The following is a 12,003-nucleotide window of genomic DNA, read 5'->3' as shown; positions in this document are numbered from 1 at the left end:
TCTGAGGAAATGTTTGCACTACCAAACCTGACCCAGAGCTATGGCTGCTGCTTTGATTCCAGAGGGATCAGTAATTGAATGTATCTTTATGGTGTTAACACAATGAGGAACAAGGCAGCAGAATTCCACCATACTGACAGTCTGACAGAGCTGTCTGACAGAGCTGAGCCGTATAGTAGAAACACCACGTCGGGGGCCATTTTGACGAGCTCTCACAAGTTCGCAGCAACCATTACACTATTATGTAGGCTTCCACGTTATGCATTTAAAAAGGAGACAGGCAACTGCTGTAAAGTTAACTGTTTAATAAGCGTTAAAGGCGAAGACTGCAAGAATGTTAGGCCATAGAGGTTTTGCAATGAGTGTTCAGCCAGAGTTTACTACTCAGGTTTTGTATTTGAATGGGCAAGAGGAACCTCAGCAGCATCTGTTTACAGACATAGGAATAAACTATTTTGGTAGTCAGAGAGGACATGACTATAACGTCTTACAAGTCAGCAGAATAGTTTCCTTTACTACATTCACTACTGTAAGAGACTATGACAGAGTCAATATAATTTTTTTTCCAGAACTTTTTTTATCACAAAATATAAATGGCAAAAAAGCTTTTCTTTACTTCTAAACCATGGGATCATAAGATATGTCCAGATGATTAGGGTTTGACAAAGCAGTCAACATAAAATTAAGCATTTTCTTTTTTTGTTCTTTAAGGTAAGCATGCTGTACTACAGAGGACAGTTCACTCAGACAAACATATAATAAGAATAGTGGGGGGGGGGGGGGGGTTGTAAAGAGTAGGATATGTTCACCTAGTCCCAGATAAAATTGGATATTAGTTGTATCACAAAAAAGCTTGGGCACTGGCAGACCCCATACCTCAGCATTTCCCAAACTTTTTGGTTTTTGCCCTAACACTACACAGCTGATTTAAATAATGAACTCATCATCAAGCTTTGATCATTTGAATCAGCTTTGTAGTGCAGGGCAAAAACAAAAATGTGCACCCCTTGGGATCCCCAGGACGCCAAGGGGTGGTAATGTGTTATAGGGCTATAGCGTTTGTCAACATGTTGATATTTATTGCTGGAAACTTCAGTGTAATGATTAGGCTATCTGTCATTGTTATTAACTTTGTAGTAACCGTTTATGCTACTGTTGACATCAAATCTTAGTTAGGTCCCTACTTTGACTAATAAACATGTTGCACTTATTCCACATTAGGGCAACTTATAACCCAATTTGATTCTGACAATATTATTGTTGTAGGTCTACTACAATGTTCCGGACATCCAAAGGTGAGAATAGAGGTGTGAAATGCGAAGTATTCACACACTGCCATATCTCAAAGAATAGTATTCCAGTCGTCCACTATGAGTACACTGTAGCTGGGGTCTTGGTAGACTGGTAGTCAATCGTTTTATAGCCCGTTGATTTTGAAAGGCTTTTTGGACAGGTGGGTAAGTTCCTTTTACGCACAGGTTGAAGCATGAGGAATGACAGAGAAACCAAAGGTTAAATGCAAAGAAAAATCGAAAGTATTTCGTGGGAGAGTGCCAGGGGCGTTTTTTTTTTACGTGAGATATTTTCTCCCTTGTAGATTACACTTGGTATCACTTTCCAACTTCATCTAGATACTTGCGGTTCAACTCTGCTTGCTCCTTCTGGCTCTCGATCCGCGCCATTTCGATCATATTTCTCAGCAGGTGGAAAGTGAGGTCGATGGAGATCGGCGGGTCATCGTTTCTCTTGGTCAACTCCACGAAGTCTTCCACGCTGTTAACCTCCTCAGGCGCGCGCTGCTGCTCAAAGGGCGGCAAACTGCGCGCCAGGTGACCCCTCGAGCCCAGGGGCGTCACCTCAAAGGGAAACTGTGGCGGGAAACCTGTTTGCAACCGGGGATTTCTCAGCAAATAACGCAGTATATTTTCTCCGATAAGGTAGGAAACTGCGTCGCCAGACTTCTGGAACACCTCGTCCAGCTGACTCTTGTAGCCGTGGCCGTCGAACATGGCCAGGTTCTGTGGTCGACTAACACTGGGGGGGATGTGAGAGGTGAGGAGAACAGTGGCAAGGAGCAGGACCAGGGGGACAGGCTTCATAGTGCTGGACAGACGAACAAAACGGTGCCCTGTTATGGAGAGAGGTGTAAAAATATTAGGAATAAGCACTGAACTCAGTACGCTAAAACTTCAAATTGCACTTATGTGGCTATTGTGTCTAACGCAAATAGAAATAGGCTCATTCTTACTAAATGCTTAAAGGCAAACTTAAACAGCAATAAACAACAGTAGGCTATTGTAGCCTATTGAAACTTGCAAAACACAAAGTAGATCATAGACGAGGTTAATTGGCACACAATATACATAAATCGTTACTGAAACAAGCATGCACAGGTTTCTTTAGCTTTGTAAATAAATACATGAACCTATTCATTGTTTTCATGATACAAAAATGACCAACTAATTCCTGTGTCCTTGATATTCTCAACTCAGCACCAGAGCTCTCAGCACCTCAAACTAAAAATGTGCAACAAAAGAAAGCGAAATGAACCACTTACTTGATCGCCTCCTGGTGCTGAAAAAGTCTAGAAAAGTGTCAATGGAGAACCCGGTACGAAAAGTCCCGCTAAATGGCGATTGTAGTAGACTGCCTCTGTCTGAACTGTTATATACATCCAAGATAGCTCCATTGACGTCAGTGCAAGTGCATAAACTGCTTGTAAATGAGGCGACTCCGTTTTAAGTAAAGGCAAGTGTTTTGGAGGACAGCTCACAGCTGATGCTGTTGACCAAGGTCTACTGGATAGAAAAGTCATGACAGTGTCTGATATTCAACTCTTAAGTTACCTACCTCAACCTGTCACATTAGCCCTAATTAAGTCCACAAGGCAAAACCAGTTATTGTTTCACAAGGTGTTGCTATGCCTCTAGTGAAACTGGAATGACAGAACACAGCAAAAAACACACATTTACTTACTAAAAACAAAACAATTGTGGACGTTAAAACTAAGTGATTCGTTAAGGTGTAAATCTGCACAATGCTACTATGAATCTGGTCTCTGAATAAAGTAGTCTAGAAACGATGAGCTGTTGTCGTGATGCCTTTATGCATGGTTTAACATCTTGGCGAGGCAGAGCAGAAGCGCACAGTGGGGAAACGTGCAGAGGGCGCAGAGAAACCTGTCCATGGTGCTGAAAAGGTTTCCGTTTGTAATGCACGGGATGCAAGTCGATTCTTAATTAAAACGACAAAAAAATAGAGGAATAGGTCATATTTAGCTGATAAACCCGCAAGATGTATATACTGCACTGAATACAGGGGTGAAAGTAAGGCGGTACGGTCCGGTACACTCTAGAAATAAAAGGTTACTGGAGTATCCTTTAGGAATTCTTCAAATTGAAACTGTGGGGGAACCCCTACGAGTTCTTCAAAGAACCCTTTAAAGGGTTCTACAAAGAACCCCTTTAAATGGATCCTCGAAAAACCTTTTGAATAACCTTTTGGGGTTAATATCTGAACTACCCCCCCTCCTCTATTATTATTAATAATAATATGCACAACAGTAACACAATATTTTAGTTGTCAGTGTTTATTATGATTTTAGTGGCAAAGCAGAATAAAAAAATCAACATTTTAGGTAAACTCCCAGTAGAGCCAAAAGTCCTGTTGATGTTAATGTATTGATGTTCTCCGTATCGATAGCCAGAATGATTTTGCAGTGCACGGTTTCCTGTTATATTCATCAGAGGTGTAGCGAGAGTGAAGTCTGTGAATCCAAAAAATAGTAATTATACAGATGTTTAACAAAACATGCACATGACAGTATTCATACCTTGGTTTTCATGGAAAATGTAAATGAAAAAAACTGTTTTGATGATGGTTTTCATACACATACCTTGTCCATAATGTAGAGGCCTATGGGATTTTCATTGAAGAGGTAAGATAGGAGGATGGTACATATGATCTGCATAACATACCAATAGACATACCTTTGTACTGCGTCCAGGTGAAATAAATAATGGAGGTATACTGTACTGGTGAAACGTGAGCCTATCACAATGAATACAACATGAGGCCTATGGGAGGCCTATGGGATTTTCATTGAAGAGGTAAGATAGGAGGATGGTACATGTGATCTGCATAACATACCAATAGACATACCTTTGTACTGCGTCCAGGTGAAATAAATAGTGGAGGTATAGTGTACTGGTGAAACGTGAGCCTATCACAATGAATACAACATGCCCAAAAAACTAAAGGCTATTAGACCATTATTTAACATTACTGCATGTCAGCCGCATGAAACATTAGTGAATTGACTGGAAACCGGGTGGTATACGCTCCAAATTGAGTTGTGGTTTGAGGTGAACGCTTGCATTTTGTCAAGGCGGAGATGAGTGGCCGAGACCGAGGCGCGCGTGGATAACAGTGGATGCATCAATTCAGGGTACAAGTGTAGTACACGTAAGTGTTTTGTAAATGATGTCTCTTTCCATTCATCAAATTTCGGGTGCACAGTGCACTGTTGGGGTTTGGATGGTAAAATAATTTGGAGTGAAGGAATGTGTGCGAGTAGTCTACACGAGCGGCTTTGTTAAGTGATTGTTTGACAGTCAGATGAAAACGTCATGACTGGTTGTATTAATGCCACTTTAAAAGGTAGAGGCGGCGTCTCCATAAGGCTATGTGAAGCTAAGGTTTCCCTAAAGTAAATTGAATTAAATTGCCACAATTATATAGCCTAATTAGCTTACTCTTGTCTATACAGAAATAAATACAATCATGTTGGACAACAGCCAGGCATATGGCAGTATTTAAAAAAACTACTTGGAAAGCAAATGGTTATTGCTGTAAACAATGGCGACCGTCATTCAGGGCAGGTGGGGCTTACTTGTAATTCATTTTTGGGGGGGCTTACTTGTTTTGCATGTTATTTTGGCATTTATACTTGTCACATATCAATTTGCAAACAATGTAAAAAATCTAATAATAATTGAGTTAATAAAGCCGCATAAAAACATGGTCTCTTTTTTGCATTCTTGAGTAAGGCAGCTTCAAAATGCAGGTGTTTCAGCCTAGTCCAGTGCTTTCTGTGGTGGTGGGGCAGCCAGCTGAAAATAAAGCGCATAACTGTTGGCAATGTTCTCTAGTTGCGCCATGATTAGCTCAGTGTTCTGTCACTCGTGGGGACAGTACGTCACCGCCAAGTCTAAGGGTGAAAATTCAAGCCTCTTGGGTGCTGCCATAGAGTTACATTAGAAGTGCCCATCCAAGAAGGCTCAAGGTCATAGGCCACAGATAAAATTACATCAAATCACATTATATCGACAGTAGCTTTAATTGGACTGATCATCGGTGCTCATCGGCCATTGGACATAAACATTGGACAACAAGTTGGAAATCGCAAATTCAACAATGAGGTGTTTGGAAGAAATCAGTGACAGTGGCTAACTGCAAGCATTGCAAAGCAATCACTAGCCTGCTATTCAGTGGAATGGCTGTGTGGTCCCAAATCTGGGATTAAGTGTCTCTTTTCCAAGTTTAAAACGACAACCATTCAATATAGGGCATGCTGTCAATGAAGCATGATTTGTGCTGCACTCAAAACAACTGTTAACTCGGAACTGCGAAAACTTGATTTCAGTGAGTTCAAAACAACTGGAAATTACGGAATAAACGAGCTCCGACTGGGAAATACGGAATTGTAAGTCGGGAACTCGGGTCTCTTTCTAGATCTACGACCTGAAGATCAATGACGTCATCATGATTCTACCTTGTTTTTTTCCGAGGTCACAGTTGTCTTGAAAGCACCCTAAATCCACTGCATTCCAGACTTTGATGACAAAATTTGCCCACGAAGGACCGCCGTGCCACCTTCCTGTTCAAGTGAGCACAGCACAACAAGGTGAATCAAAAAATGTATTGTATGCTGCTGTATAAATGATGTAATATGCCAGGTATATGTATACTGTAGCTAAGAAAGTAATACTATGTGTATGTTGTGTAGTAAGCTGTTGGTAGCCCATGTGCCTCACCCTAATAATTTAGTCTAGTTACCCCTCTTCATTTCACCTACTGTTCTTACTTGGTGGTGCACATGTAGCCTATAACCTGTTTTAGAGAAATGTAATCATCCCATTTTTTAAGAGCTTTCATTGTCTGCTTATATGCCCCCTTTATTTATCCTACAGTTCTGACTTGGTGTACAGGGAGAACACTGTAAGAACGGCCCATGTTCTGAATTCAGTCACTGTACATTTCAAAAGTGCTAAACAAATAGTTATATTGACTATGTTTGTCCTAGCTCACTCATTGATGTCTCAATCGAAATTACGGATTGCCTCTTATCCGCTTGTTGTCCCCTTATGCCATAGTTGGTACATCTCAATTGTCATTAGAAACCACATTTGTTTAAGCAAGTCAGCCATATCAGCTATGTTTTTTTAAAATGCAGGCTGAATGAACTGTTTTGCTGCCAGACAAGCTTCCGCTGATAGCCAGGTGTAGCAGTGGTAAGATGTTGGGACTGCTGTTGGGACAGCTTTATGTAGGCCCTAACAGTTTGTGGGCACCGTTTGTCACCATTATAGTGCAATTAAGGTATTGTTTATTATTGTGTTGTGCAGTGGCTTTGGCATGCATCCCACTTTCTTTTCATTTTTTTTGCCCCACGAAGATTTACATGCTAAAATCACCACTGACTGTAAAGAGATGACAATGAAAAGACTCCAATCTTTATTTTAGTTAGCAAAACTTAATTGAGGGAACAGTAACTTAATTGGCACTAGCAGAGAACATCGGCCATATCCCCGGTGAGTGTGCATATTCACTGTCTTTATTATTGGGTCAGTGGCACTTTTGTTTGTTTTTGGACAATAATTTCCTCTTCCAGCAAATATTCTATTTGTGTCTCCCGTTTTTGTTGTGTCTCCCGCAACATCGTTTTTATTCATCTGTTTGTCTGTGTCAGTAGAATAGGCTACCCTGTAATTTTGTAGTATTACAAAAAAAATTGCGCACATTTGGGTGTCCAGTACTGGTAAGAAATTCAATCTACTTTCACACCTGACTGAATATAATGACTATGCATTGAAAAACTAAGGCACCCCCCATGTAGTCGATACATAGTATGTTGAAGAAAATATTCCTCTTTACAGAAATAGGCTAATGGATTTGTTTGTTTGGTCCAAACAAATCTCTAAAACACTTTTTTTGTTTGGGAGAAGTTTGCAGACAGAATTTTGTTGACAGACAAAGCAGCATTTCCCAACTATCCCAAACAACAACGGTGCAAAGTTGGAGCAAAGCCACCCATGACGTCATCTTTGAAACAGAAGTTAGATAGAAAAGAACAGACAAATACGTCTTTAATATTGAAATTCCATGTACAGTTTAAAAGTATTGTTTATACAATTTAAGCTTAATACAAAATAATAACATTAAAGTATACTGCTCAAAAAAATAAAGGTAACACTTAAACAACACATCCTAGATCTGAATGAAAGAAATAATCTTATTAAATACTTTTTTCTTTACATAGTTGAATGTGCTGACAACAAAATCACACAAAAATAATCAATGGAAATCCAATGTATCAACCCATGGAGGTCTGGATTTGGAGTCACACTCAAAATTAAAGAGGAAATCTACACTACAGGCTGATCCAACTTTGATGTAATGTCCTTAAAACAAGTCAAAATGAGGCTCAGTAGTGTGTGTGGCCTCCACGTGCCTGTATGACCGCCCTACAACGCCTGGGCATGCTCCTGATGAGGTGACGGATGGTCTCCTGAGGGATCTCCTCCCAGACCTGGACTAAAGCATCCGCCAACTCCTGGACAGTCTGTGGTGCAACGTGGCGTTGGTGGATGGAGCGAGACATGATGTCCCAGATGTGCTCAATTGGATAGAGGTCTGGGGAACGGGCGGCCAGTCCATAGCATCAATGCCTTCCTCTTGTAGGAACTGCTGACACACTCCAGCCACATGAGGTCTAGCATTGTCTTGCATTAGGAGGAACCCAGGGCCAACCGCACCAGCATATGGTCTCACAAGGGGTCTGAGGATCTCATCTCGGTACCTAATGGCAGTCAGGCTACCTCTGGCGAGCACATGGAGGGCTGTGCGGCCCACCAAAGAAATGCCACCCCACACCATGACTGACCCACCGCCAAACCGGTCATGCTGGAGGATGTTGCAGGCAGCAGAACATTCTCCACGGCGTCTCCAGACTCTGTCACGTCTGTCACATGCTCAGTGTGAACCTGCTTTCATCTGTGAAGAGCACAGGGCGCCAGTGGCGAATTTGCCAATCTTGGTGTTCTCTGGCAAATGCCAAACGTCCTGCACGGTGTTGGGCTGTAAGCACAACCCCCACCTGTTGACGTCGGGCCCTCATACCACCCTCATGGAGTCTGTTTCTGACTGTTTGAGCAGACACATGCACATTTGTGGCCTGCTGGAGGTCATTTTGCAGGGCTCTGGCAGTGCTTCTCCTGCTCCTCCTTGCACAAAGGCGGAGGTAGCGGTCCTGCTGCTGGGTTATTGCCCTCCTACGGCCTCCTCCACGTCTCCTGATGTACTGGCCTGTCTCCTGGTAGCGCCTCCATGCTCTGGACACTACGCTGACAGACACAGCAAACCTTCTTGCCACAGCTCGCATTGATGTGCCATCCTGGATGAGTTGCACTACCTGAGCCACTTGTGTGGGTTGTAGACTCCGTCTCATGCTACCACTAGAGTGAAAGCACCGCCAGCATTCAAAAGTGACCAAAACATCAGCCAGGAAGCATAGGAACTGAGAAGTGGTCTGTAGTCTCCACCTGAAGAACCACTCCTTTATTGGGGGTGTCTTGCTAATTGCCTATAATTTCCACCTGTTGTCTATTCCATTTGCACAACAGCATGTGAAATTTATTGTCAATCAGTGTTGCTTCCTAAGTGGACAGTTTGATTTCACAGAAGTGTGATTGACTTGGAGTTCCATTGTGTTGTTTAAGTGTTCCCTTTATTTTTTTGAGCAGTGTATATTACTGGTAATGTCATCATTTGAAATGAGAACACATCCAGACATCTCAATATTATCTGGATGAGTACTGTTTAACAGCAGAGTAAGTCATTGTATGCATATGTCAACTACACTCTGACTGACTATGACATTTTTAATGTATATATATATCACATTTACTTAAGTACTCAGACCCGCAACTCAGTACTGTGTTGAAGCACCTTTGGCAGCGATTACAGCCTTGAGTCTTCTTGGGTATAATGCTACAAGCTTGGCACACCTGTATTTGCGGAGTTTCTCTCATTCTTATCTGCAGATCCTCTCAAGCTCTGTCAGGTTGGATGGAGAAATAGTTAAAACTTGGTTTCATCAGACCAGAGAATCTTGTTTCTCATGGTCTGGGAGTCCTTTAGGTGTGTAACGGCTGTCTGTGGAAGAAGTGGACCAAAATGCGGCGGAGTTAGGGTTCGTCATATTTAATACACGAACACTATGCAATTCACAAAAAACAACAAAACTGACAGCCAACACAGTCCTGTCAGGTGCAACCACAATGACAAGAACAATTACCCACGAAACACAAAGGAAACGTAGGCAACTTATGTGTGACTCCCAATCAACCACAACCCTCTACAGCTGTGCCTGATTGGAAGTCACACGGCCAAAATCAATGAAACAATAAAACACACACACTCCCTTCTGCCATGTCCTGACCCAACTACACCCTCTACTGGTCAGGACGTGACAGTACCCCCCCCTCAAGGTGCAGACCCCGGGATGCACCTAAAAAAAGAAAACACAAGAAAATCCCCAATACCCCAACAAAAAATAACACCTAAACAATAAGGGAGGGAAGGGAGGGTGGCTGCCGTCACCGACGGCACTGTGCTACACCCTCCCTCCCCAACCCACCTATCCTGGAGGTGGCTCAGGTGCAGGACGTGGACCTCGCTCCACCTTCGGCGTTGCCCACTTTGATGGCACCGATAGCTGCGCCGGGCAGACGGGCCACTCGGGCTGACCCTGGAAGACGGACCACTCGGGCTGGACCGGGGGACAGGAGGGCCCCTCGGGCTGGGCCGGGGGGCAGGAGGGCCCCTCGTGCTGGGCCGGGGGGCAGGAGGGCCCCTCGGGCTGGGCCGGAGGGAAGGAGGGCCCCTCGGGCTGGGCCGGAGGGCAGGAGGGCCCCTCGGGCTGGGCCGGAGGGCAGGAGGGCCCCTCGGGCTAGACCGGAGGGCAGGAGGGCCCCTCGGGCTGGACCGGAGGGCAGGAGGGCCACTCGGGCTGGACCGGAGGGCAGGAGGGCCACTCGGGCTGGGCAGGAGGGCCACTCGGGCTGGGCCGGAGGGCAGGAGGGCCACTCGGGCTGGACCGGAGGGCAGGAGGGCCACTCGGGCTGGACCGGAGGGCAGGAGGGCCACTCGGGCTGGACCGGAGGGCAGGAGGGCCACTCGGGCTGGGCCGGAGGGCAGGAGGGCCACTCGGGCTGTGCCGGAGGGCAGGAGGGCCACTCGGGCTGGACCGGAGGACAGGAGGGCCCCTCTGGCAGTTCCGGGCAGTCTGGCCACTCTGGCAGTTCCGGGCAGTCTGGCCACTCTGGCAGTTCCGGGCAGTCTGGCCACTCTGGCAGTTCCGGGCAGTCTGGCCACTCTGGCAGTTCCGGCTCAGGATGCACCAGGCTGGGGAGACATAACGGAGGCCTGGCTCTGGGCGCAGGCCCTGGACTCACCAGTCTGGGAAGACCCGCTGGAGGCCTGGTTTGAGGAGGTGGCACAGGAGGGACCAGGGTGGAGAGACCCACTGGAGGACTGGTCCGTGGAGGAGACACGGGCTTGACCAGGATAGGGAGACCCACTGGAGGACTGGTCCGTGGAGGAGGCACGGGCTTGACCAGGATAGGGAGACCCACTGGAGGACTGGTCCGTGGAGGAGACACAGGCTTGACCAGGATGGGAAGACATGCAGGAGGCCTGGTTCTGGGCGTAGGCACAGGACGTGCAGGGCTGGGAAGACATGCAGGGGGCCTGTTTCTGGGCGCAGGCACAGTCTTTACCAGACAACCAGCACGCACCTCAGGACGAGTATGGAGAGCTGCCTCAGGTGACATCAATCCCACGACACGCTCATTAGGGCGAATGCCGTACTTTATGCACCACACTAGCAGCTCTCTCATCTCTCTCTCTCCTAATTTCCCCATTAACCCCGTCACAGTCTCTGCCTCATATCCCTCGCTCACCTCCAATGTCATCCCGACTGGCTCTGGTTCCGACCTCAGCTCCACCGACTGTCCCGTGTGCCCCCCCCAAAAAAATTATTGGGGCTGCCTCTCGCGCTCGTTGCGCTCTCTCTCCTCGTAATAGCGCCTCTCCGCTCTCGCCGCTTCAATCTCCCACTGCAGGAGGCGATAATCCCCAGCCTGAGTCCATGGTCCCTCTCCGTCCAGGATCTGTTCCCAAGTCCATTGGTCCATCACGCTGTACTCCTGCTGCTCCTTCCTCTTCCGCCGCTTGGTCCTGGTTTGGTGGGTAATTCTGTAACGGCTGTCTGTGGAAGAAGTGGACCAAAATGCGGCGGAGTTAGGGTTCGTCATATTTAATACACGAACACTATGCAATTCACAAAAACAACAAAACTGACAGCCAACACAGTCCTGTCAGGTGCAACCACAATGACAAGAACAATTACCCACGAAACACAAAGGAAACGTAGGCAACTTATGTGTGACTCCCAATCAACCACAACCCTCTACAGCTGTGCCTGATTGGAAGTCACACGGCCAAAATCAATGAAACAATAAAACACACACACTCCCTCTGCCACGTCCTGACCCAACTACACCCTCTACTGGTCAGGACGTGACAAGGTGCCTTTTGGCAAACTCCAAGCTGGCTGTCATGTGCCTTTTACTGAGGAGTGGCTTCCGTCTGGCCACTCTACCATAAAGGCCTGATTGGTGCAGTGCTGCAGAGATGGTTGTCCTTCTGGAAGGTTCTCCC

The 12,003-nt window shown here is 45.8% G+C and overlaps 1 protein-coding gene across 1 annotated transcript; it reads right to left on the bottom strand.

Annotated features, from left to right (window-relative positions):
• Positions 1-84: 84 nt before the first annotated feature.
• LOC106571442 (UI) lies at positions 85-2,901 on the bottom strand. The gene is made up of 2 exons (XM_014144548.2): positions 2,558-2,901; positions 85-2,128 (listed from the first exon to the last, which is right to left on the bottom strand). The coding sequence occupies exon 2, from the start codon at positions 2,097-2,099 to the stop codon at positions 1,611-1,613; it is 489 nt and encodes a 162-aa protein (XP_014000023.1). The 5' UTR covers positions 2,100-2,128; positions 2,558-2,901; the 3' UTR covers positions 85-1,610.
• Positions 2,902-12,003: the final 9,102 nt, after the last annotated feature.

This window comes from Salmo salar, chromosome ssa15 (genome assembly GCF_905237065.1).
Source record: "Salmo salar chromosome ssa15, Ssal_v3.1, whole genome shotgun sequence".
Taxonomy (NCBI): domain Eukaryota; kingdom Metazoa; phylum Chordata; class Actinopteri; order Salmoniformes; family Salmonidae; genus Salmo; species Salmo salar.
The sequence above is the reverse complement of the archived record's forward strand: the minus strand, read 5'-3'. Positions and strand labels throughout refer to the sequence as shown.

Coding starts and splice junctions, on each gene's coding strand:
- LOC106571442 (XM_014144548.2), bottom strand. CDS start 2,099: ATGAAGCCTGTCCCCCTGGTCCTGCTCCTTGCCACTGTTCTCCTCACC.